Consider the following 24412-nt stretch of genomic DNA (forward strand, 5'->3'; position numbering starts at 1 on the left):
GCAGACATATCGCAGAATGCTGATGGCGAAATGATAGATAGATAGAGTGACGAACAAGGAAATCATGAGAAGAATAAGAAAAGAGGAAAAAGCTATTATTACAATAAAAAAACAAACTGCAATACCTAGGATATGTCCTGAGGGGAGAGAAATACCATCTACCACAATTGATACTGCAAGGGAAACTTCATGAAAAAAGGAGTGTAAGAAGAAGACGCCACTCATGGATGAGAAATCTACGTGACTGGCTATTTCGGCCAGCGGTGTCGCGAAATAGTTGCCAACCTTTGCAACGAAGACGACGCTTGAAGAAGAATAATAAAATTAAATAATAATAAACGGAGCTTATTTAACTATCAATATGTAAAGTCGAACTATACTTCACTCACGATTAATACTAATAGCATACATCAGCCCCCAAAGTGAATGTTATAATATACCACGAGTTCCTAAAAATGATATACTTTTTTAAACTATTGGAGATATCACATACTCACAATGGAACTGTAGTAGACTAGAAATGTAGTTGTACAAAAAATTATCTTGCCTCGAAAACGACGTATTCGGCCATGGCGCTTGCCAATTTGGCCGCACTGTGCCTTCCAGATCCACCGATTCCAACCAGCAGCACGTTACCGTTAGGTTGATTGAGGACTCTGGAAATTCGCGATATATGCTCGATCGCGAACTGAAACATCACTAAATTCATCGGCGCTTTTGACATCACGTTGTATTCTTCCAGATAGTACTCCATTTTCTCGACCAAATCGTCCATGTCAGTAATCTGCAACAAAAATCTCAGTATGGTATATTGTATATGATATATACAATATACATAGATAGATATATAGATGTATAGAAAGTAACAAAACGGATATTTTTTTATACAAAATTTCCTATTATACAAGGGAAAACGGCTTCTATTGGACCTGCGTGTTAGTTTCAGTAAGAAATCGTATTTGTTTTTCAAATTATCATCCAGTTACAAATTGTTGACGATTGGTGTAAATATTTGAACTTTTTGAAAATATATTATAAAATAGCGATAGTGCAACGAACAAAGCTTATGTTATTTTAGTCAAAGAGCAAATGTATTTTTAGCTGAAACAGTTTACAGACATCACACTCTTTTCTACAAATAAAAAAAAAACATTTTGTTAGATCTTATCGTAGTATTAACCATTATCCTTTAATTTTCAATCAGATTTATATTTTCTATTTTACAATAAACCTTAATCAATATATTCTGATAAAGTGTTCGTCATAGAGCACTGCTTGATACTATCAATAAAAAAAGTGAATAAGACACACCAACATAGAAAGTGAAACATTTCCAGAAATTAATACAAGATGTAAAGCCAGAAATAGAAACAAGAAAAAGCGGAAAAACTCTAGGTACCTGTGGAAGTGCTGAAATTGATTTTGTTACAATACCCAAAAAGAAAAAGGCTAGGAAATGCGATGAATATCGTAGCTTGATGAGTAACACACTGAAAGTGTTCTTGTCGTTTATACACCTCAGAGTATTTCAGAAACTGGAAAATAATATCTCGGATGCCCAGTTCAGTTTTACAAACGGATAGAGTACTTGGGAAGTAGTACTTATTTGCTTTACATTAAGGCGTTTGATAGAGTGAGGCATAACCAACTAATAGAAGTGGTAAACCAGTGCTTGCGAGACACCAAGATCATTGTCAACCTTTATTTTGACCAAAAGCAACAGTACGAGCACAAGAAGCGCCGACTGCCTCTATAGATTCGGAAGGTGTCACAGGTATCAAAACGCAATTAATAACTTGTATGACCTACAAGAACTGTTGAACAAAATGTATGAAAGGAAAATAGAAGGATGCTCAGAATATGGTGGGTAGAGCACACTACCAATATGCGTATCAGAATTAACAAAGAGCCAGAGGTACTAAAGGAGGCGAAGAGAAGAAAGATCATCTATCTGGGGCACATAATATACTTCACTTGATAATTCAGGGGAAGATTGTGTGGGAGAAGAAGTAAATCTGTGAGGATGGATTAACATATCTTCTGCAGATTTTTTCAGAGAAGGAGTTTAAGAGGTTAGTATTGCTACGATGTTAGCAAATCTAACATACTTGAAGAAGAACAAAAATTAGCTTTTGTCTCGATCTTTTATTGTTCCTCTCTTGTGAATCAGTTTTAGAACACCCGGTAGACATTAGTATTTTCACCCAGTTGATGCTCAACAGAACAGGGTCTAATTATGTTTTTGTATGTCCTAATTTAAAATTCCCAAAATTATGCAAGGGGCCATTTTAAACAGTTAGCTCCATTGAAGTCTGTCGCTCCCCAATTCCAACATTTGCGGTACTTTCTTTACGGGTTGGGAACGATAGGATATTTTCGGTAGAAATGAACATTTTGACTTTTGTCCATTCTAATGGTTCTACATTCTACATTCATCAGGTCACTCAAAAAAAAAGTATAATATACAACATGTTTATTTCAATTCTTTTTAGACACTTTTGAACGCTTTTTGAACACTCGTTCATGACGAGAGTGTCTTTTTCAAAATTTGTTGTATAATATACTATTGTTTAAAAGTCACAAAAATACTTAATATTAACTATACTAATTAATGGCGTACTTCGTCATAAATTTTAGGTTCTGCATCAGGTAGAATATAGTTTCCGAAAAAGAGGTTTCGAATGTGTTGGGGCGCCAGAGTCTCGTCCTCTTGTACCAGTAGCGCACAGACTTTATCCATGTGCTGTCTAAAATGCTGATAGCACGCCTTTTTCACTATGTCGAACAACGTGTTTCTGTCCGCATCATCAATCAGCCTATCATAAAACACCCTGTATGTTTCATGAATCCACAGCCTTATGAATTTATCTTGTTCGTCCATTTTCGACGGCGGCGTAACCAATAAACCGTTAATTACTCTGGAAAAATCTCGCAACGAAAATGTGTAGTGAGATTTCGCGGGGGTCGGTAGAAACTTGATGGTAGCTTCCTTGAACACTTCGTTCGTCGCACCTACAGAAAACTGTAACAAAGATCGAATTGACATAACTACAGAATCTGCTGCAAAATTATTACTTTTGCCATTCTATGAACAATTTCCACGTATGATTTCGTGAAGTGCGACTCTATAATCGTGGAGAAAATCTTCGTTAAAGTAGCATCGTCAAACGAATCTATGCCTATTAATTGGGTGTGCCTTAGAAATCTATCAGATATTTCGTTTCTGCCGCCACCCGGTACTCCCATGGCACCAACGAATAGCTAAAATATATGTAAGCTAACATTTACTAATTGATATTTCGAGTAGTACATATTCCAAAAAATACCTTATAGACTATTTTCCGTCGAATACATTGGCAGATATTTACCATTTTTAAATTATACCTGAATCATGTAAAATTTGTCTTCTGTTAACGGTTTCAAAGATAATACAGTAGGCGCTTTATTTTAGAAATTTTAGCAATTTTTTATATTTAGAAATTTCTATAATTAAATTATGATTTTAATTTTACAAAATTAGAACTGATTCGTTGATTTCTGAAAAAGTGGTATAACTTACATGTATTTGAATAAGTTAAAAACAGACAAATTTTATGCTTCGCAAATTAAAAAAAAACACTCTGTCAAAATCCGAAGCTTGGTTTAAAACTTAAAAAATAGGCTACAAATATTCGACGCCACTGCATTCTACGGGCAAAAATCTTTAAGAATGTTTTGTTTTTTATCTTATCAACACTTTGTAATTGCATTATTTAAATATTAATGGCAAGCCAAGTCCGTACCTGAATCATTTATTTCCTGTACATTAAAATTTTATGATTTATTATATATTAAAGGCATCAAAAAATATCGGGAAATTTCTCAAACCATTTTACCTACCACATCAACCAATTGGAGTGTAGACGTATCCTTGGCGAACCAGTGACCGTGATCTAACCATTGTCTTAACAGCTCGACCGGCGGTTGGGCGCCCCATACTTCTTTTTGAGGCATTCCAACGTCGTCGACGAACAAGATACACTTTTTTCCCATAGACGGTCCGTACACCCCTCTTCTGCGCTTATCGAGTTTGGCCATTATCATTTCCTGAGTCTGAATCAACCCGAAATCAAAATGAAAAGCAACGCATATTTGAGATACTTTTTGTTCAAACACATTTTTTATATAATACCTTTTTTCACTAAATCAAACAACAAATACAGGGTGCGACAAAAAGTTAGGCAGGATTTCAAATAGTGGTTGTTCGGTATGTAAAACCGCCAACACTGTGTACGCACTCGCGTTAGGCAGACAAAAGTATGCAATTGAGTGCATCGTGCTTTCGTTGTCGAGGAGTTTATTAGAAATGGGGAATCTGTAATAGCGACGCAGCGCGCCTTTCGTATTCAGTTTGATGTTGGTCGGCATGGCGCGGTTCCGGATGGAAGAACAATTCGTCGGTGGGTTTTACACTTCAGGGAAACAGGTTCTGCGCTTAACCGAAAATCAACTGGCCGAAGAAGAACAGTAAGAACACCGGAAATGTGAATGCAGTAAGAGTTCCCGTACAACAGTCTCCAAGGCGTTCAGTTCGGAAGCATGCAGCTGCTTTGGGAATTCCCGATAGAAGTGTTCGAAGAATTTTACACAACTCACTCCAAACGCATCCGTACAAAATGATCGTAGTGCAGGAATTAAGCGCAAGAGATTTTGAAACCCGTACAAATTTATGCCGGGATATTCTTCAAAACTTTTCCAGAGACGCTGTATTCATGTCTAGCGATGAAGCTCACTTTCAACTCTCGGGTACCGTTAATAAGCAAAATTTCTGTTATTGGTCATCAAATCGTCCACGGGAACTTCATGAGCGACCTCTTCACAGTCCAAAAGTCACCGTCTGGTGTGCAATCTCGGAGTTCGGCGTGTGGGGGTCCTTACTTTTTCGAAGAAGATGGAATAACGGTAACAGTCAACGGAGGTCGATATTTTGATGTGTTTAACAATTTCCTGAGTTCAAAAGAGAACCGGTTGAACAACGAACCAACAGGATGGTGCTACATCGGTCACAACACGTCGTTCACTAAATCTTCTTCAAGAAATGTTCCTAAACAAAGTGGTGTCTTTACGGGGTGATCTTGGCCGGTCGCCACGTTCGCCTGATTTGTCGCCTTGCGACTTTTTTGTTTGGGGGTACCTGAAAGTGAGAGTTTTCACACATCGTCCGCGGACTTTGGAAGAATTAATGGCAGCCATAAGACAAGAAATTGCCTCAATTCCCCAAGAAATGATCCATCGGGTAATGACGCGCTTCCGCGAGAACCTACAAGAGTGAATCGACAATAATGGCCGTCATTTAAAAGACATCATTTTTAAAAAATAATGGCATAAAATGTACATTTCAAAAATAATTAAAAAAAAAAGTTTTATTTTATGTAGTTTGGTTTTTATTAACATCCCAAATAGTACCTATCATTTTTCCGCGCCCTGTATTCTACACATGTTTCAAGTTAAAGCAGTCTACGAACGACGCAGGAAAAATTATGCGGAAGCTTTTACCATCATCGATGTAGTTCGAGCGCTAAAATTGATGACATTTGGCAACGTTTTCTCTTTGGGTAGACTCAGCAAATGATCTATAGTCACCACAGTCTTCCCAGTTCCCGTGGGTCCCACGAAAAGTATCGGGAGACTGTTGGTCAAACACAGTTTTAAAAAGTAACGCTGGCAACACGAGGCGTTGGTTTGGATAATAAGATCACTAGCCTGCAAGAATTTCCAATACAATCAATAGAATGGTAGAAATCTGTACATACTTTGATGTTTGGCGGTATCTGTTGAACCTTGTCGACCGTGTCGCCCCACGTTATCCAAGTGCCGTTATTCTTTTTGTCGTAAACCCATTCGAAAATCTCGTGCCTGTCTGGAAATATCTGATTCTTTACCAGTTTAAAAGACTTTGGTTTGGGGTGACTTTTGTTGTCGCCCAACAATAGCTTTCTGTAAAATATATCAAACGACTTCCTGCTCTGATGGGTCAAAGTGGAACCCACACCCCATGCAATACAAAACAGGAGCACGCACTGCATCCATATCGTACTGACTTGACTTTCCTCGACGAGGAGACACGTGAATAAACGGGTGAAAGACTGAAAAATGGCTTGTATATTTTACAAACTTGACGGCATATCAAATTCCTACAAAAAACATATGAATGTCCGACGTTTCGACGAATTTCCTGCACTTATTAGTGATAAAGTCCAGGCACGGCGGTACTAGCCATTCGATACATTCGGTGAGTATTTCTATTTGTTCAGCCAGTAGAACGTTTTCGAGGCTTGCCAAATATGAATCCATTAAAGGTTTCCAGCCGAGCAGAGCCGGCTCCATGTAAATCATGCCGCACCTTGAAACAGTGGCAGGAGACGCGTGATCTAAATCCGCAGGCTCGTAAATCAAATTCATTTGGTTCGACATCTAGAATAACATTATTTATCATCACTCCATTCCTACAAAAAACTTGTTGTCGATTGCAGGCTATGTGACTTTCTAGAGGGTTTTGGGTTTTTCCCGTTAAAAAGGTGACCCCGCCCTACTGCAATAAGCAGTAGATTGAGGTAGGTTTTTCTTAAATATAATGATTTTCATGTTCAGTAGAATGGTGAGGTGTGAGTTCAGTAACGAAGATGATGTCAGTTAGCATTGTCAGCAATAATTGTCACTGGTATTTTACCATGTACGATGTATTTTTATGTTTTTGTTTACCCAAGAATGGATTCTTTATTTCATGTGAGATGTTACTTAGTGAGTTCGCCACAGAAAGCCACTCTTTATAATTATGCGCTGGCTAAGTAATTTTTCACTATTATGATAAATTTCGCTGGGAATTCCCAAGACCTAGAAATTTTGTTTTTAAAGAAGGCCAGACAAGCCACACTTATCCTGCCATACAGAGTCACATTCCATTAAACAACCTGCGTGAAGGTTAAACATTAAAGAAGCATTCAGATGTTGCGTGTTTTCACTTGTCCAGGCTCTAGTATTTGAAATTAACCCAAGCATCTGTGTTGACACTTTGCGGCTTTTGAGATATTTTGCCTTAGCCTTATGATCAGAATGTTGTGGATGTAGACAACAAGATGGTCCAAAGTAGATGAAGTAAAGATTGTAGAATACTTAATAATGGAAATAACGGAAACTATAAGAACAATAAGAAGTGTAAACATGCAAGCGTATTTACTTATATCTACATCATTTTTTATGGGACGGGGTTTAACCTATTTGAATTTATGAGAAAGCTGAAAGGTTATATAGTTGTGCGCTTTTATAAAACCGAAAATTTTTTTAAACTGTAGTATGTACCGATGTGAATTTGGTAGTTTACAGTTTTCAGTGATATTTGCAGAAACAGCCGAATGAATGTTTGGAAAGTCATATTATATGCGGTAGATATTATATATATAATGTTCAAATGTGCGAATTTACACATTTTTTTATTAACAAAAGTGTGTGCGTAGAGGACACCTTTCGTTTCCAGCAAAAGTTTTTGTATGTTTTGTTTCATAGTTTCGCCGTAAAGCAGCAACCCTCCTCCTCCGTTAGTGAACTGAGAATTTTGCTAAATATGAAAATTGTCTTTTTATTAAGAAAGAAAAGTGTTTAAAAAATGAGTTTAAGGTAGGCAAAATTTGTTTTGGTAAGTTTAATTAGAGTGCGAGTCAATATTTTTTTTAAATCGAAAGTTACCCTTACCCTAGACACACGTTTTTTTAATAAAAAAATGTGTGAAAAATTCGATTAAGGTAGAAAAAAAAGTTTTCTGTTATTTAATTTCGCCCTATAGCTTGTCTCTTCCGCGAGTGTAAGGGAATGAATATTTTTCATCAGGAAAATTGTTTAAGTTAATAAGATAGAAAAAGAACGATCTCTTTTAAAATTTCATCACGCAGGAATATCAGAATTATTCAATCTCCATATTCAAATATAATTATCTAGTCTGAATCAATATTTTCTTAAATAAATTTGAATTATCTCATTTTCTGATTGTTTCATAATTGTATACGAACGCATTGACGCAACGGAGAAGCAGAGGCGAGCGGTTTTCCTTTCACAAGCACATAAGAATTTTGTTTATTGTGGTCGCATCTTTTATCAATGACTTCTCCCAACTCGTTAGCATTCGGTAACTGACAACTGTCATTGATCGATACGAACTTGAATTATCTCTCCAGACATAAGACAGAGCTTTTTGTTGTCGTCAAGCGCTGTGTTCATATTTTCGATCCAGACCGCATCCACGGGACCGTCGAATAGGATCCATTTCCTTTCAGGCGTGGGGCTATTCGCGAATTCCCTAAAGGTCGTAGCCAGGACTCCGTCCGTCCACTCGTGTGATGCCGGATCGAATTGTCCGTAAAGCTGTCCGATCGTTATTGCTTTCGGATTGATTATTCTGTATATAACGCTATGTTCAATCATCTTTGCGTCTTGCTTGCCGGACAGCACACCAAGACCGTCTGCCAAACTCTGCGAGAGGATTGATATTGGCACACCGTTCTAAACGATACGCTATTGTCATTACTTGGTACGCGCAAGTCTTGCCTCCCATTGGTTTGCCGACAATCATCATTCCGTGCCGCACCAGTATCATTTCGTAGATCTGCATGCACTTTCCTACGAACCAAGGTGTGGGCTGCAAATTCTTTTTCTTTATAATTTCTACCAGGCATTCGATGAGTTCGGATCTTTCAAAGGCCGGATCTTCCGTGCCGGGGAACAGATCCTGGTAAATGCCGATGAATAAGGGCACGTCCTAAAATAACAAGGCCATGACCAGCGGTCCTAAACTTCAAAGAACGCACCCACCTGCGCCAAAAATTTCGGCAAATTCACATCGATGATAGCGCGCAACACCAGCTGTTCCTCTGGTGTGTCCGGGTGGGACCTGCGCAATGCCCCGGCAGCTAGAAGAACTGACTTAACCGCCCTCATGCCGTAATCGTAATGGTTTTGAGACGACAGTTGTTCCGAGCAAAGCTTGTAAGTGTGTACTATCTTCTCGGCCAAACTAAAAGACTTTGAGTTAATAACTTCAGTTTGTCGATCTAAAGGTTTCACCTTTGTGCATGTACGAATCCGTACGAATATAAAGATATTGCCCCGATCATTGCGTAGTCGGGTACCATCATTGCGACCGTTCTGAATAACACCTTTAAATTGTCTGGTAGTTCTTGCCTTCCAGCATAGCTTAAATTTAAAAAAATCTTTATTGCATGATAAATAATACTATTACAAGGAAAATATTACTTGGAAAGGTAGGCGCTAACCGCATTTAAATTAAACACGTCTCAATAGCATAACTTTAAAAGTCTTTGCAAACAGATACAAAAAATGGTGCATAAATTATACATATCACTAGATACTAGTCAATGATCAATCGGACACAAAACTTTTCAGACGATTGTCGATATTTCTAGACTATAATTTTTATAAGAACGAGTTCTAAATTAGGGCAGAGGGATATCAAAAATAATATTTAAAAAACTCTGTTTGGTGCTGTGATGTCGATATGGCATTATTCAAACGAAGTTCACCTGGTGTAGATCACTTCTTTGAAAATTTGGTTCTGCCTAGTAACTGGATTTTTTTTATTTTAAAATTTTTTGAAATTGACACTCCATAAGAACACAAAAATTTTCATAATACGATGACTTACATGCGAACTACATTCTTCTTTACATATCCAACCCTAGCATTCTGCAACTTTTGCATACAATATTTATTGAAATTTGTTAGAGAAGGACCATTCGCAATATAAATATAAGCAGATATAGACAATTTTTTGACATTAGTTGGAAAAGTATTTTGATATTTGATACATTTTTAAACGAGGACATGGTACATCGTCAATTGTTTAAAATAAAATAACCATTATTGTGTCTATGTTGACCAAAATCATCCTGCAATTAAACCAAAACACAAGTTATTTCTTTCAAAATAAAATTATTTTTTCTGAAAATATCAAAATTAAAAATACATATTCTGCAAATGCCTTTAGGCTTTTTCCATATACTTATTAGATAATATGAATTGTAAAAATCGATGTACTTCAGTCGGCAATGATATTTTCTTAGAAAAGGGAATGATTTTCCGCCTAACACAACACAATACACTTTACGCCATTTTGTTTCTAAACGCGGACTACACACGCGTCAAGATCTTATTGGTCTATTGGTTGGTTTGAAAACACAGGTCATCGGTTCTTCAAAAGTGTACCAGCATAGGAGGGGCCGTTGTTGATAATATTTATTATAACACTTGTTGACATATATGAATGTTTTATTAGTCCATTTTAAATGTGCAAAGAAGTTATTAAATTTTAAGCAGGAAGTTTTATTTAAAGAATTTAAATGTTTCCAACTATTATGTTCATACACGAAAGGTTATTCTTTACAATTTGGAATGCACCTACATATCGTTAGTACTGGTAGATAAATATATAAATTTTTAAATAGAAAAGTTCATATTTTTTTCTTATTTAAATATCAAAATTTAATTAATAATTGAATTTAATTTAAAAATTGTCTACATACCTCCATCAAAAGCCTCCTTTTCTAATTTTAAAATTAATTAAAATTAAAATTTTAATCTTTTAAAAACGGCTTAATAAAATACAAAGCAAAATTTAAAAAATCCAAATTTTAAATGTCGAAAGCTTAAAATCTGTTACATAGAGCAATTCGAGTTTTCAAGTAAAAACCATTAATTTTGTTTCTTACCCGGGATTCATGGTAATGAACACGGTACAGGTTGGGTCAAGGGTGATTTCAGTGCCCTCGAAAACAAATTTCTTCAATTTAGCGGCTACCGCCATTTGGATGCTTAATATCTGTTGAGCCACTACAGAAAGGACTTCCAGTTCAATCCTGTTGAACTCGTCGAAACAAGACCACGCTCCTGCCTGTGCCAAACCCTACGAAATCTCTACAGCTCGACCCTTGCTACAAAACCTATAAATATCTCTCTCACTTTAAAAAACTTCCCCAACGCTTTATAATCTAGTCCTTCGGAGCAATTGAACACCACGCACTTCTTAGCTACCGCTTTTGCCAAATCTTTACAAGTTTCGGTTTTTCCTGTACCCGCAGGGCCTTCGGGGGCACCTCCTAAGTTTAATTTGAGAGCCCCCATTAGGGTCCTACAAAAACCGCCCTTCAGATCGTCTGTCATGTTAGCGCCGTTTAGCATTTACCTGTAGCATCGGTCAGTTAAAGGCGTCATCACCAATCTACCAGTGTTGCCTAAATATTCAAATCCGTACATGACGTCGGTCGTCACCATACTGACCGTAACAAGGCTATTTTTCCAGTAATACCTCAGTTGGGAGATCCAGTTAAAATCGGCAACAGATGTTACATTCAATTGCTTTAATTTAGTAACGGTGTCCCTACCTGACAATCAAAAAATAATGTTACGACGCAGAAATAAGACCGAAATTCACTTACAATGAACATCAATGACGATTAAAGCCTCCACTGTGACCTGATTATTAGGTTTAAGAGTGCCCTGTACCATCTTAACGCTTTGTTCGATTTGTTCCGTGCAGAGTTCCTCCTGCTCAGCCAGATTGCCGCTCGAAATGGCGCTTGTAACTTCACTGGTCCATTCAATACAGTCCACGCATTGGACTATCTGTCCGGGCCATTTTAATATCCAAGTTGGGCGCTCAACAGTAGGGTAATGGTCCAAAGCTTTCTTCATTACATCTTTCAAGGACTGAACCATCACGCTTTCCACTTGTACCAGCCATTTTTCAACCATACCCTTTAATATTTTCATAATTTTTGGTAATTAAAAATAATCAAGACTTGAGTGGCTATATAGACAAGACAAGACACATAGTACCTTTGCGTCTGCGGGTACGATCTTACTGCTGAGAGCGACTTTCTCTTTTTCCGCGCTCACCATGCCGATCACCTCTTCTTCTTTGGTGAAATCGAGGGAATAGATGCCCTCGAAACATTTTTTCAGATGCGGTTGCACGCGCAGGGGATCCTTAGTTTCAGACAGAATTTCTAATAGCTCGTCGTTGGATAGAAAGAAAAACCTGAAACGTCAACGCAAGATGACGGTATCCGCGCTACCAGCAAACTCAAACGTAAGGTTCACCTCGGAAAGAAGAGTCTCTTTTTCTCTAAGTAATCGTTCAAGCCCTTTTGTATTTCGTCCAAGAGTCTATTATTTTCTTTTAACAGGTTCAACATATTCTTGTATTCAGTCGCGACGAGAACGCGGGTATTTTTCATGGTATTCGCTTGAATCGACCTCCACACTCTATCCACCGATTTGAAGTGCCTCGCTTCGGTCGGCATTTGTCTCATAATATCTTCGGAACTGAAAATGGGCTCCAAATACATCCAGGTGGATTGGCACTATAAGAATGAAGCGAATGATAAGTTGTTAAGCGCCTCAGCTGCTTCAAATTAGCTCACGAGCAGCCATTGCTCCAAAATATCTTGCATTGACAAGAGCTTCTCTTCCCAGGCTTGCATTTCAGCTTCGAAAGCTTTTACGTACGGCGATCCCCTCATAGTTTGAGCTTTTAAAATATGGTCGTCCATCATCACTTGTATATCATCCACGGCGGACAAGACATAAACTCCGGTTTCTCTGAAATGACCACATCATTTAAATTTTGAGAAATACCGAAGGAATAGTTGTACAGCAAATATCGCAATCGTGTTCATTACCCTTCTCAATCTAACACTTAGCTCCAGGTAATAATTATAACATCTTATCTTTCAGAACCTGTAAAAAATGTAAAAAAGCTTTATGATAGAAGTTTGATGGTTTCGCTTATACTTTTAAAACATTGATGTAATGATATATATAATTATAATTTAATATGTACCCAAACTACAACTTTCTTATTTTAAATAGAACTTCATATGGCATTCTAGAATTTGCTAGATATATTTCATATATCCATTTTTTGAACTAAAAAAGATGCATGGCACTGAAGTTCTCAAAATTAAATTAATCGTAGGTTTTAAATAAAGTTTTTTGTTACAGTTTAATTGATTTTTCGGTTATTCTAAGTCGATTGCTGATAAATGGATATTCTTAATAGAATTTTTAAATAACTTGAATACTTTGCTCTCATCTTAAACCTAAAACGGAGAAGATCCTGATTTTCAATTTTTGTTTCTTGAAAACTTGTAACAAAAGATGGGAAGTACTAATTATAAAATTTGTTTAGTTTTTTATAAGGAATCTAATATTGGCCCAAATACAAGGTGTTCAATGTTAAGTTTCAATGTTGGTAGGAGTAGTTCAGAATTGGGACCTTATAGACAAAACAAGTGTACTTCGGAGAAACTCGTTTTTGAACCTTTCAACTTTTTGTTTTTAGAAAGGAAATATCTACTATAATCGAACTTCTATTTTGAATTTAACATCAATAGTGAATTTGGTTGACTTTCTTGAGTCCACCAATAATTTTTTTAGTTAACTTGCTGATGTGTCGCGAATACTGACTAAGAAGATGAAAGCCAAACGTCTCAGAAAAAATAAGAATTGGCCTCTACAAAAATGGCACTTACAGTTTACTATCATTTTTTTATAAATTTTATAAATTGTTTTCACACAAAATGTACTTAAATTTATTTAATTTCTAAGAATGGAAGTAATTTCAAAATATCCAGATAGAAAAAACCGACAAGACACCTTTGTTAAACGAATAATACAAATTGCTATTTTCTATAGGCACGAGATCTTTTTTTACTGAAATAAGAAGAACAATAACAACTGAGTGAGTTCGGTTGCATAAAATTCTCGAACATTGATTCTCAACGCATAGGAAGTTAAAATAGTGACTTTTCTCTAGTAGTCGATTGTAAGCAACAAAATAAAATTTGATACGCAGGATTTTTATTTTTTCTACTCCCGTCTGTAAAATACCTAAGCATCACTTTACCATGTCAGTTTCGTTTTTCACGGATCCGAGCCAATTCGGACATTTCCGGGATATTACCGCACGGGAAATGCTAAAAGGATGTCGAACTTATTTTTAACTTACACAACGTTTCGGACAGTTGTATCACTACCCGAAAAAGTACCTAAAAACTAACGGTCGTAGAAAAAGTGTAGTATGCAAGCAACACGTTCGGTAATAGTATATTATGCAACAAGTGCAGTAAACTGCACGAGTTTAATTAACACGAGCGGAGCGAGTATTTAATAAACGAGTGACATAAAAAGTTAATTACCATACTCGTTTATTACAAGCTCGCTCCGCTCGTGTTAAATAAACTCGTGAGTCGAATGCCGTTTACAGCACTTGTTGCATAGTATACTATTTAGATTCTATTAAGAATTTCATTCCAGATGTATAATACGGGTTTTCAGTCCGAGAACTCGAGATATATTTAGACCTGCAGAACTTAGGAATAGGATATTTTATGTATAGCTTGTAAGTTAGTTGGACACGAATATACAAACATCCTGTATATCTAACGATATAATATTTTTAATGTATAAGTAAATTCGAAAAACTTTTGTGTTTAACTTTTTTTGATATTTTTGCAGATTCTGAGAAACGTGTTGTCATCCCATAATAAATGTTTCAGTAGGGAGTTTACACATTTTTAAAATGCAAAATACGTAGGAGCCCTAACAACTAAATATTCTGACGATGTAAAAAATAATAAAAAAGGCATTTTTATATCTACTTAAAATTTTTATTTGCTTTGTCGATTGAATAATCAATTTACGCACAGACTCATAAATTATTTTTTTATTTCGCATGAATTACGTAGCAAAATAACGGAAACATACCAAATTTGCTGACAAATAAATATTCGGACGCGAATGTTTATTGACCAAGAAATCAATGCTACCCATGCATTGATGGTAAATTGTAGTGTGCTTAGATAAATGAGATGTCAGTTCGGGTTGTATCTTTCAAGTTTGTATAATAGTTGATAAGAAAATGACGCGTGGTGTTGCAACAAACAAAAAAGAAAAAAAGTGCGAGGAATTATCATATCTCAGTACTGCAGAGGTAAATCAATGCAAAAAATTTCAAATGACTTGAGTATTGCAAAATCAACAACATATTATAAAAAAGTATGGAGAGGCAGCTAGTGTTAGCGTTCGTGGTGAAAGTTCAGGTCGACCCGGTAAAATCACTAAAAGAGATGGTCGTATTCTGGTCAAGATTTGTAAAACTAGCAGACGAAGCGTCTTACGACAAACTCAAGCCCAATGGAATCACGAGGCAAACTTAAATGTCTGCTTGGACGCATAAGTCTGGTTTGAGTTTTGGTTAGTTTAGGTTAGTTAGTTACTTTTGTTAAAGGCAAAGGAAAACCATTATTGACGTCTATTCAGAAGAAAAAACGTTTGGATTGGGCAAAATCTAAAATATCCTGGACAACGGAAACGTGGAGTAACGTTATCTTCAGCGACGAATCAAAATTTGATGTGTGCGTAGGCGATTTTCGAAAAAGGGTGACTCGCACAAAATCACAAAGGTTGTCTAAAGCGCGATAAAATTTCCCCATGATATGGGGAAATACTGTAAATGCAGAAAAATACCAAAAAATTTTATCAAGAAGTTTGATTCCATCAATAGAAAATGAAAATTTTATATTTCAACAAGTCCTGCCATACTGCGAAAACAACAAAAAAGTGGTTTGGGAACCATAATATGAAAGTTTTATTGTGGCCATCAATACTTGAATATTATTGAAACTTTATGGCATCGGATGAAAGAAACTTTGCGTAACAATCCTCGGCGTAAAGGCAAAGCAAAAATCACCGAAATTTGAAACACTTTCACCCCTGAATATTGCAAGACTTTGGTAGATTCCATGCCAAAACGCATAAAAGCTGTTATTGCCGCGAAAGGTGATGTTGCTTCTTATTAATGTTCGATTTATTTGTCAGCAAATTCGGTATGTTTTTGATATTTTGTTATGTAATTTATGTGAAATAAAAAACTAATTCATTACGATAGCACTTTTTGGTTTTAAAATAAGCGCGAGATTTCATCAATTTAAAATAAGTATAAATATGTTTTCTTATTATTTCGTACATCGTCCGAACAATTAGTTGTTACGGCTCGTATTTAAGAGATTAATGCATTCATATTTGTTGCAATGGCGAGATTTTGTCGTGTTTTGATATCGGTTAGCGGGTTTTAGACATCGATTTTCTGTTCTCCTTTGAATAATATATCATTGAAAAGCTACCTATATGGCACACATTCAAAGCGAATGTCACGCCATTCCTCTTTCATTTTAGCGAGGTTTTTCTCCAATGTATATTCTTTAGTGGCAGCCGCACCTACTTCTTCTAGTTGCTGAGAGTACTTCGGCAAGCCGGCTTCTATCATTTCGTGTAGGGTCGAGTCCAAGGTGATTTTTAGCTGAACCCCCACAATTTCGCTAATCTACAATAAATTACCCTGCTTATATTGGGATTCGTGAACCGACATTTACTCTACTTTGTCCCAGTGACGCTTTTGAAGACCCTTGTTGCAGATGGTCTGCAAAACCGGCAGAAACTGTCTGAACTTCTCCACCTTTCCTCTAACGATCTCAGCGATCCTTTTCGCTCCCGGATTGTCGCTAAGTGTTTTCGCCAATTTGTACAAAACCCGCCACATGTTTTCTATGTATTCAGTAATTTCATCGGCATCGAGTTCGGCAAAAGGTCCATAATACCTTAAATGTATGTTTAAGCTCGACATAATGTATGGGACATGTCGCGATGCTTTACCATAGGTCGTATTTTTGGTGAAAATCTAATACCGAATGCCACAGCTTATCAAATGGATCTGCGGTGGTGAGCATCTTGTATAGGTTCATAAAAGGTGACGGATCTATGTCTAGCAGTTGTTCCTCCTCGTTTATGTTATCAGCTTCGATTTTATCTTCCTGTAACAACGCTTTGCCAATCACTTAAAATATTTTCAAAAAAATATTGATTTCTAGTGTGCAATAAAAAACTATCCTATAATAAAAACAATAATAATAATAAAATAAACAGCATATAGTACAAATAATACAGGTGGAGAAGCCTAACAGCGCTACTTCACCTAACCACAATTTCAATATAATATTATGATATATCAGCAATTAAAAAGAAATATTATAATGAAGGAGAAAAAGGAAACACTTCAGCGTCCCCCAATCTCACCAATTTCTAACTTTTTTGCTCTTTGGTACAAATGCTCTTTGGTACAAATATTCAGGCTGCAAAGTATACAAACGCACAAAATACCTTTGACACAAACTGAGCAACTTGGGGTTCTGCAAAGCTCTCGTTATATTATCAAATTTTCGTACCTCAGGCAGGAAATATGCAACTTCTGCAAATTGCATTTGTTTTTCCATTTTAAACCCGATAATAAAAGAACGCGTGAATATCCCAACAATTAGAGTATAAGATCAATAAATAATATTTTTATCTTTATTCCTTTTCAGTTCATTGTAATGGACTTCATATAGGAACGAAACTTTTATCTCAGATTAGGATTAACCAAATCTAGCTTGTTTGAAGTTACAAGGTTCTTTGTTGGGTCCACTACTCTTTATTCGTTACATCTGCGATTATCCAGTAAACTTAACCATCAAGAGAACTAGAACTTCATTTGAGGATGATGCTGTTATAGTCACAGATAACACCACTATGATGACCTCCAACACTACATTGACACTCGACTATTCAACCTGGGAGGAAATACTCCACAATTGCTTCTTTACGGGTTTTCGCGTAGAAGAACAACAACGAAAGGAAGAAACAAGGAACAAAAAAAATCATAGACCTATAGTGGACCTAAGCTGGAATATGTTCAAAGTATCTAGAGTTCATACAATGAAGCATTGGAAAGGGTGCAGAGAGAAAAGTCAATTAACAACCACCATCGTTAAAAGACTTGCCCTGTAAAACTCAGTGCACGGTATTGGGCTAAAGGAGTTGCTGACCTTCTATAGGAGGGACGGCATTTTGGACGCCCTCTAGCGCGGTCTGCAGCACAACGGGCCCATCTGGTGGCATAAGTGCTTGGGCGCGCGCGGGAGGCGCCCCCTTAAATACCAATACCAAACCAGGGTTCAAAAATTAAACTTGTCCTCTAAAGGCGACTCGTGGAGATTTAATATTAGTGTAATATTAGTGGTCATTATAAATCCAATTTTGAGAGTTTTCTAAAAGCAATCAGCTCAGGGGTCATAACAGAAAGCTTTCTAAACTATTTGGAACGATTTTAGTGAGGGAACTATTTCACCAATCTCTATTAATGAGATTGAAAAAAAGATTTGATCAGCAAATTAACCTATATAAGCTAATTGCGTGACTGCAGCTAGTTGCTTGACTGCTTTTCAATTGATTTCAACAATAATAATAATTATGTAGAACGACTTAAGTTTACTGTACGCCTTTTGAAGTCGATATGATAAATGAGCATCAAAAAGGAGCTTGCCATCAATAAACACTAAAATTTGTCAACAAAACCAAGGCGAGTTCCAATTAAGGATAATTGACAATCAATAATGTTCGACAACCTCTTCTGTTTTATTACCAAGAACAACGTGCGTCTTGGATTGATTTAAAATTCAACGGTGTGCTTTGGTTATTTTAGAAATTACTTTGATCTCCTTATTTATTTTATGGCAAGACGGGGTTACACTTTCATGTTTACATGACAGGTATACTTGCATATCATCGGCGCATTGATGAGAATAACAGGTGTGCTTGGCTAATTCAGAAGTGTGTAAGAGGCAGCAGGTAACTATATACAGATTTACACCGTTAACACTGACTTTAAAATGAATTTTAGTTCTATGGAGACTTCCGAAATTTTATGTCAATATTTTATATATATTCCAAATTCCAAGCTAAAAGTGTTTGTAAATTCACACCTTCATTTTTAAAACTTAGCAGTGACCTTATTTTGATTTTTTATTTACTGAAATTGACATTGTTACCTGAAGCATGCCGACAATAGTCTCTATTTGGGAAACGCTCTCTTGCATTTCGTCCATCGTCAAGATCGGAGGATCCTTCTTTTTGAAGTTGTTCAGCATTTTTTCGTGTCGGGTCAACTTGGCATCGAAATTAGCCCTCCAATTTTTCAACGACGTTTCCGCTTGGTCTCTCTTTAGGTTCAATCTTTGATTGGCCAGATCGATCATCGCTTCCATATCCTTGGGCCATAAGAACACTCTGCAGTTTAAGTTAATGTCTTCGACTGAAAAAAGAAACAATGCTAGACAACGGTTTAATATTACTTCGCACAAACGGTACCCGAAAGGTGGGCGTGGTCCATCAAAAAACTGACGTATTCCGCGGTTTTTCGTATCTGTTCGCGCAAATTGTACATGGTGACATCTCTGCATTCGTTGACGTAATTTTGCAGCTCCACCAATTCCAGAACGGTGTCTGGAGTTGCGCTGACTTTTTGGGACATTTCGTCGAACGTTGCGCATATCCTGTCCGATTAAAAATATTTTTAATACTCATTTAAGCATAGAGTCAAGCGTTTTTCAGTACAACATAATATCCAAGAGTTCGGATATAATATTGCTACAAATTAATTTTATGTTGGATATATAATATTAATAGTAGAATATAACATATGAATTAATAATAATATAATTATGATTTATTATTATATCATTTTATGTATTAATAGCGTATCACCAGTTTGATAGACTCTGTTTTAATCATGAGCGTAACATACGAATAACTAAAGAAGTTTATCAATCTTTTGCACACTATACTTTTTCGATCATTGCCTTTGAAGGCGAAGTACACATGCAAAATACTATCAGTTTTCTAAATTTCCAGCGAAAACATTATACCAAAGTACAGGAAACGCTCGGATTGACTCACGACAAAGTTTAATGAAGAAGACATTATGAGGTGAATATTCTCGGAACGATCTACCTCTGCCTACTGATGAGTTTGAAATTTGAACGTCACTTTGAAAACGACCATAAACACAGATCTTTTGAAATCTATGTTCTCATATCTTATTTTCTATTTATTTTCTCTAATGCAATTCTTGCATAATTTTTGGGCTCTGTTAAATTGTTTAAAATTATTATTATAGTTCACCGAACGATATACCGTTTTTACAACCTTTTATGGGACTTGATGGAATGAGTTTAAGACCCGCCTGTTGTAAAGCGGAAGCTACTATTCTTTTCGGCACTTGTACAAGCCCGGGCCGTACTTAAGTCTGCGGACTGTTGTATTTTAAGAGTAGGGAAATTTTCTTCGATTAAAATGTTATATTAATTCATATTAGTGTGCATCTTCCTAAAACACTCCCTACTGGAAGTAGCTCGATTTCAAGTTGAATTTGCCCATTAGATAGGTGAATCACCTATATTGAAAATACATTAGATAGTTTAAACTGATTTCCAATTTAAGGATTTAACATAATGACTCTGAAATATTTACAATACAAAATCTTTTGTAGATAATTGATTTTTAATGAATATTTTCTCATTTTGCTATTGGTTGGTGAAATCGGAGTATGATATCAGTTTAATGAAACAGTATTTTACTTTTTACACAACTTCTGGATTCATCCTGCGTCGGTTTTTGCTGAGTCGAAATTGCTGACGATTGGCAAACAGGATGATTGGCGAAACATCAGCAATTTCGACTCAGCAAAAACCGACGCAGGATGAATCTAGAGTTGTGTAAAAAGTATTACAGTAGCCTGTGGAAGTTTCTTTGAAAAAATAAACAGTATTTTATTAGCCGTCTAAGCTTCGGAGTTATTTCCATTATTATAATTACCAATTACTGTTATTCGATTGTTTCTCAAGACTCAGTGTGCCATTTTTATTGAGGGGTTTTTCTTACTAAATACTAACATTATTCAATTTTGTTAGTCACTTGTGATGTCCAGCTTCGAAGAAGTTGAGACCCGTCAAATTCAAATGGACCAAAGACTCGGACACACCTGCCGATTGCTGCCAAAATTATAATTTTAAATGTGTTACTGTTTGTGAAATCGACATCTGGGAAAAGTGGAGCTATAAAATTAAAGTACTTGACATAAATGTAAATAGTGTCCAAGAAAAAAAAACGCGAAAAGATTGTGGGCTCCCAAAAACTCTACTTGACATGCGCCAATAGTGAGACGGTCGGTAAATGATGCGTATCAGAAGAACATCCTTTTAACAATTAAAACTTTATATGAACAGTTGCGTAGTGTTTTGAACATTAGATTTTTTTATTACAAAACCATCAATAAGAGACCAGTTTTGATGGAATCAAGAGGAATTTCATCATATATTTAGATGAGATCTGGTTTGATACCCAGGATACCGTCAAGAAAGAATGGATTGATGCTTCAAAATGATATGTATTTTGAAAATTCCTTCACAAAAAAGCAGTTATTGGAAGTTCTTAAGACGGGACATGGGAGGGGGATTCAAAGTTGTCCGTCTTCCACCATATCACTGCAATTTTAATCCGATAGAACTGAGATGGGGACAGCTAAAACCCAGATTAAGAAGGAACAACACCTCGCCGAAATTTAGCTCTGGGCAATAGAATTAATGAGAAGTGAATTAGAAAAATATCTGCTTCTATACTTTTACATTACATTAGCCAACGTTTCGCCAATCATCCTGTTGGTTTTTTCAGAGCTCGCATTTTACTCTGTACCTGCTTATATATTGTTTGAGGGAGGCGCTAATGAGGGGTATTAACACCCTCTCGGATGACTGATTCCCAAATTGGTGACAGGTAGAGACCTGAGTCGCGGTTAAGATTGTTAGGTTAGATAGACTCTCGGATGTTTCGTTGTCATCATTATCCGAGACGGTGTTTATACCCCTCATTTAGCTCCGCCCCCCTCAAACGATATAAAAGCAGGTACAGAATAAAATGCGGACCAGTTTCAGCCAAGCTCTGAAGAAGCCAACAGGATGATTGGCGAAACGTTAGCTAGTTCCAGTAATCAAAAACCGACGCAGGAGGAATAAAGAAGTCTTATAAAAAGTATTAGCCTGTGGGAGTTTCTTTGAAAAATTATCTGCTTCTAATTCGAAAAAATGTGTAGAACATGTTATCGAAGGAGAAAATCTTTGCAGAAGTCGGCTAGTGCCAGAATTAATTAATTAATTATTGTAGAATAACTTTTTTTGTTTTATAGCTAAATTTACTCCTTCATTTATAGTTATAATAAGCAGTGCAATTTTCACTGCATGGCTTAATAATAATCGAGGAATATCACTGATGAAACTCTACCCAAATCCATCAGCTTTCAGCATTTGTATGCATGAAGTACCAAAGTACGTTTCTAGAACGTCATTGTGGAATTGCGAATCTATCCAGTAAGGATTACAGAGAGAAAGCCAGGCGAGCTAGGCCTGCAGTTAGACCTTCATAAAAATTTACCAAAGTTAAATACCAGATTGTGTCTTAAAAACGTATATAGTTAGGCGAACTTTATAATAATATAATAAGATAATTCAGGCGTTTTATTTCAATGATTAAGTTAAAGTTTCTCAACCACATTTTAAATGCTCCTATGCCGATTTTCTTAAAATTTTATTGATCTTTCTGTTAATATTATTTGTCGCAAATTTAAGAATGAGTTTTTCATTTTGCACAGCATCGACAATAAAACTCTGGGACTTTATCGGTCATATTAGTCATTCATTAATTAACGTTCTTTTTCAATCACTAAAGTGGAAAACTGTCCATTTGAAATTTGTGTAATTTGGGCTTCAGAGTTACTGAAAATGTAAACCAAAGTGATTATTAGAGATAACCCGTAAACCCCTGAAAATTTAAACTGCTTGATTGTGCGTTGAGTACATACCTTTTGTTGTGGTAGTGATTTTCTTCTATAAAATAATTTACTATGTACATTCTTAACTCGTTAATTTTGTTGTAAAGTTCCTCATTTAGCTCGCTACAATCTAGGTTTAATAAATTTAGCGGAATTGACCGGCGCAAATCGACAATCTCTTTTTTGAGACTTTCGTATTTTCGTATTCTCCTAGAAAAGTCCTAAAAACGATTTTTTCAATAGGAAACGATTAAAGTGAATTAGTCACCTTTAAGTATGGAAACGGAGGCATAGCAAAAAAGTCCTGCAAATCCCGTTCAGCGGTTCCGTCCAAGATGTAAAAGTAATTTTCGTAAGTTACCAAGTACTTTGCCGGGCCGGTTGTGTTGCTGTCGAATGAATCGGAAACCTCTTTAAAAATGTCTCTAACCGGTATTTCGTGTTCCCACACTGCATGCAAGTAAGATTCTTGATGAGCGAGCTCTGCAATATTTAAATTTCAACGCAAATGTGAAATAAACAAATTATGAATGAAAGAATCGTATTCGAAACAGACTAGACAAATTTGTTAAATATCTAAAAACTGACAGCCAACATATAACCTGTTGGAATTACGAATGAATGGAAAATTTAAATTTGAGCTAAACAAATTGAAAATACTGAACCCTGATCTACTTTTGGAGGAGTATACTCTACAAAAAGTGCGCTTTACTGAGATGCATCTATGACTGTTGCAAATATCTTTTGCTCCTTTTATGGATGAGTGTAATTCAAACTCCTTTCCATGTTTTTGGAATTGGTTCCAAATCTAGAAATTTGGAAAGAAGGTGGATAACCATGACTTTTAGTTTAATAACCTTAACAATGTAATGATAAAAAAAGAAACTAAAAGGAACACGAAAAACCAATAAATTATCAACCTTTTTTCAATACGATATCCTGTCTGCCCTATCGTCCTGTTGTTCATTAATATTTAAATCACTAATTGAGTAACAGGGTGTGTAAACTTGTCTGTTTGTAGCACTACTATCTTTGAACAACTTCGATTCTTCAACTGCCTCAGTAGCCAAATAGCAAGTGACCAACCGTAATGCCTACCTATCCTATTTTAAGATCTTGAACGCATAAAAAGCTCCCAATGAATTTCATTTTAACTTGGAACCTATTTTTAAAAATACGATTCTACCTTTGCTTCAGTTGCACAGCCTCTAGCTACCCCTATCTACAGCAAGCCAATAGATGTGTGCTTGATCTTGTTAGAGTCTTTACTAAGTCCTCCAGGCTGCTTGCTAAATAACATTTTTCAGTGACATATGTCTCAGAAGAAAATTACCGAAAATAATGACTTATCAGAAAGTTTTTAGAATATGACATACCTTTAAACATCAAGTTCTGTATTTTTGGTATTTTTTCGTTGATCTTTAAAATTTTTCTCAAGCATCTAAACAGCATTTCTTTTACTTCCGTCAAATTCGGGACCAGTGTAAGTTGATTGTCAACTAATATACGATCGACTCTTATAACTAATATCGGCAGATCTATTAGAGCCAAATCGCGATATTCTTCTCCAAAATCATTGCCGTCCTTGAATAAAACGCACTTTTAGAGCGC

General features: G+C 36.1%; 1 protein-coding gene across 1 annotated transcript in view; it reads right to left on the bottom strand.

Moving 5' to 3' along the window:
- LOC132699678 (dynein axonemal heavy chain 3) overlaps positions 1-24412 on the bottom strand; it is a 54684-nt gene that overhangs the window by 24966 nt on the left and 5306 nt on the right. Inside the window, exons 8-33 of the mRNA XM_060666526.1 lie at positions 24178-24385; positions 23070-23284; positions 22832-23022; positions 19288-19472; positions 18969-19231; positions 16759-16916; positions 16484-16703; positions 16230-16429; positions 12468-12645; positions 12145-12407; positions 11881-12082; positions 11481-11799; positions 11228-11426; positions 11005-11173; positions 10755-10948; positions 9094-9222; positions 8842-9043; positions 8558-8788; positions 8191-8502; positions 6178-6453; positions 5793-6125; positions 5536-5742; positions 3880-4092; positions 3076-3261; positions 2621-3022; positions 548-784 (exon numbers count right to left, since the gene is read on the bottom strand). Coding sequence (XP_060522509.1) covers positions 548-784; positions 2621-3022; positions 3076-3261; positions 3880-4092; positions 5536-5742; positions 5793-6125; positions 6178-6453; positions 8191-8502; positions 8558-8788; positions 8842-9043; positions 9094-9222; positions 10755-10948; positions 11005-11173; positions 11228-11426; positions 11481-11799; positions 11881-12082; positions 12145-12407; positions 12468-12645; positions 16230-16429; positions 16484-16703; positions 16759-16916; positions 18969-19231; positions 19288-19472; positions 22832-23022; positions 23070-23284; positions 24178-24385 — 5892 coding nt within the window. The remainder of the gene's footprint in view (positions 1-547; positions 785-2620; positions 3023-3075; positions 3262-3879; positions 4093-5535; positions 5743-5792; positions 6126-6177; positions 6454-8190; positions 8503-8557; positions 8789-8841; positions 9044-9093; positions 9223-10754; positions 10949-11004; positions 11174-11227; positions 11427-11480; positions 11800-11880; positions 12083-12144; positions 12408-12467; positions 12646-16229; positions 16430-16483; positions 16704-16758; positions 16917-18968; positions 19232-19287; positions 19473-22831; positions 23023-23069; positions 23285-24177; positions 24386-24412) is intronic.

The sequence above is a fragment of the Cylas formicarius genome, unplaced genomic scaffold (genome assembly GCF_029955315.1).
Source record: "Cylas formicarius isolate icCylForm1 unplaced genomic scaffold, icCylForm1.1 PGA_scaffold_3__17_contigs__length_32017465, whole genome shotgun sequence".
Lineage (NCBI taxonomy): Eukaryota > Metazoa > Arthropoda > Insecta > Coleoptera > Brentidae > Cylas > Cylas formicarius.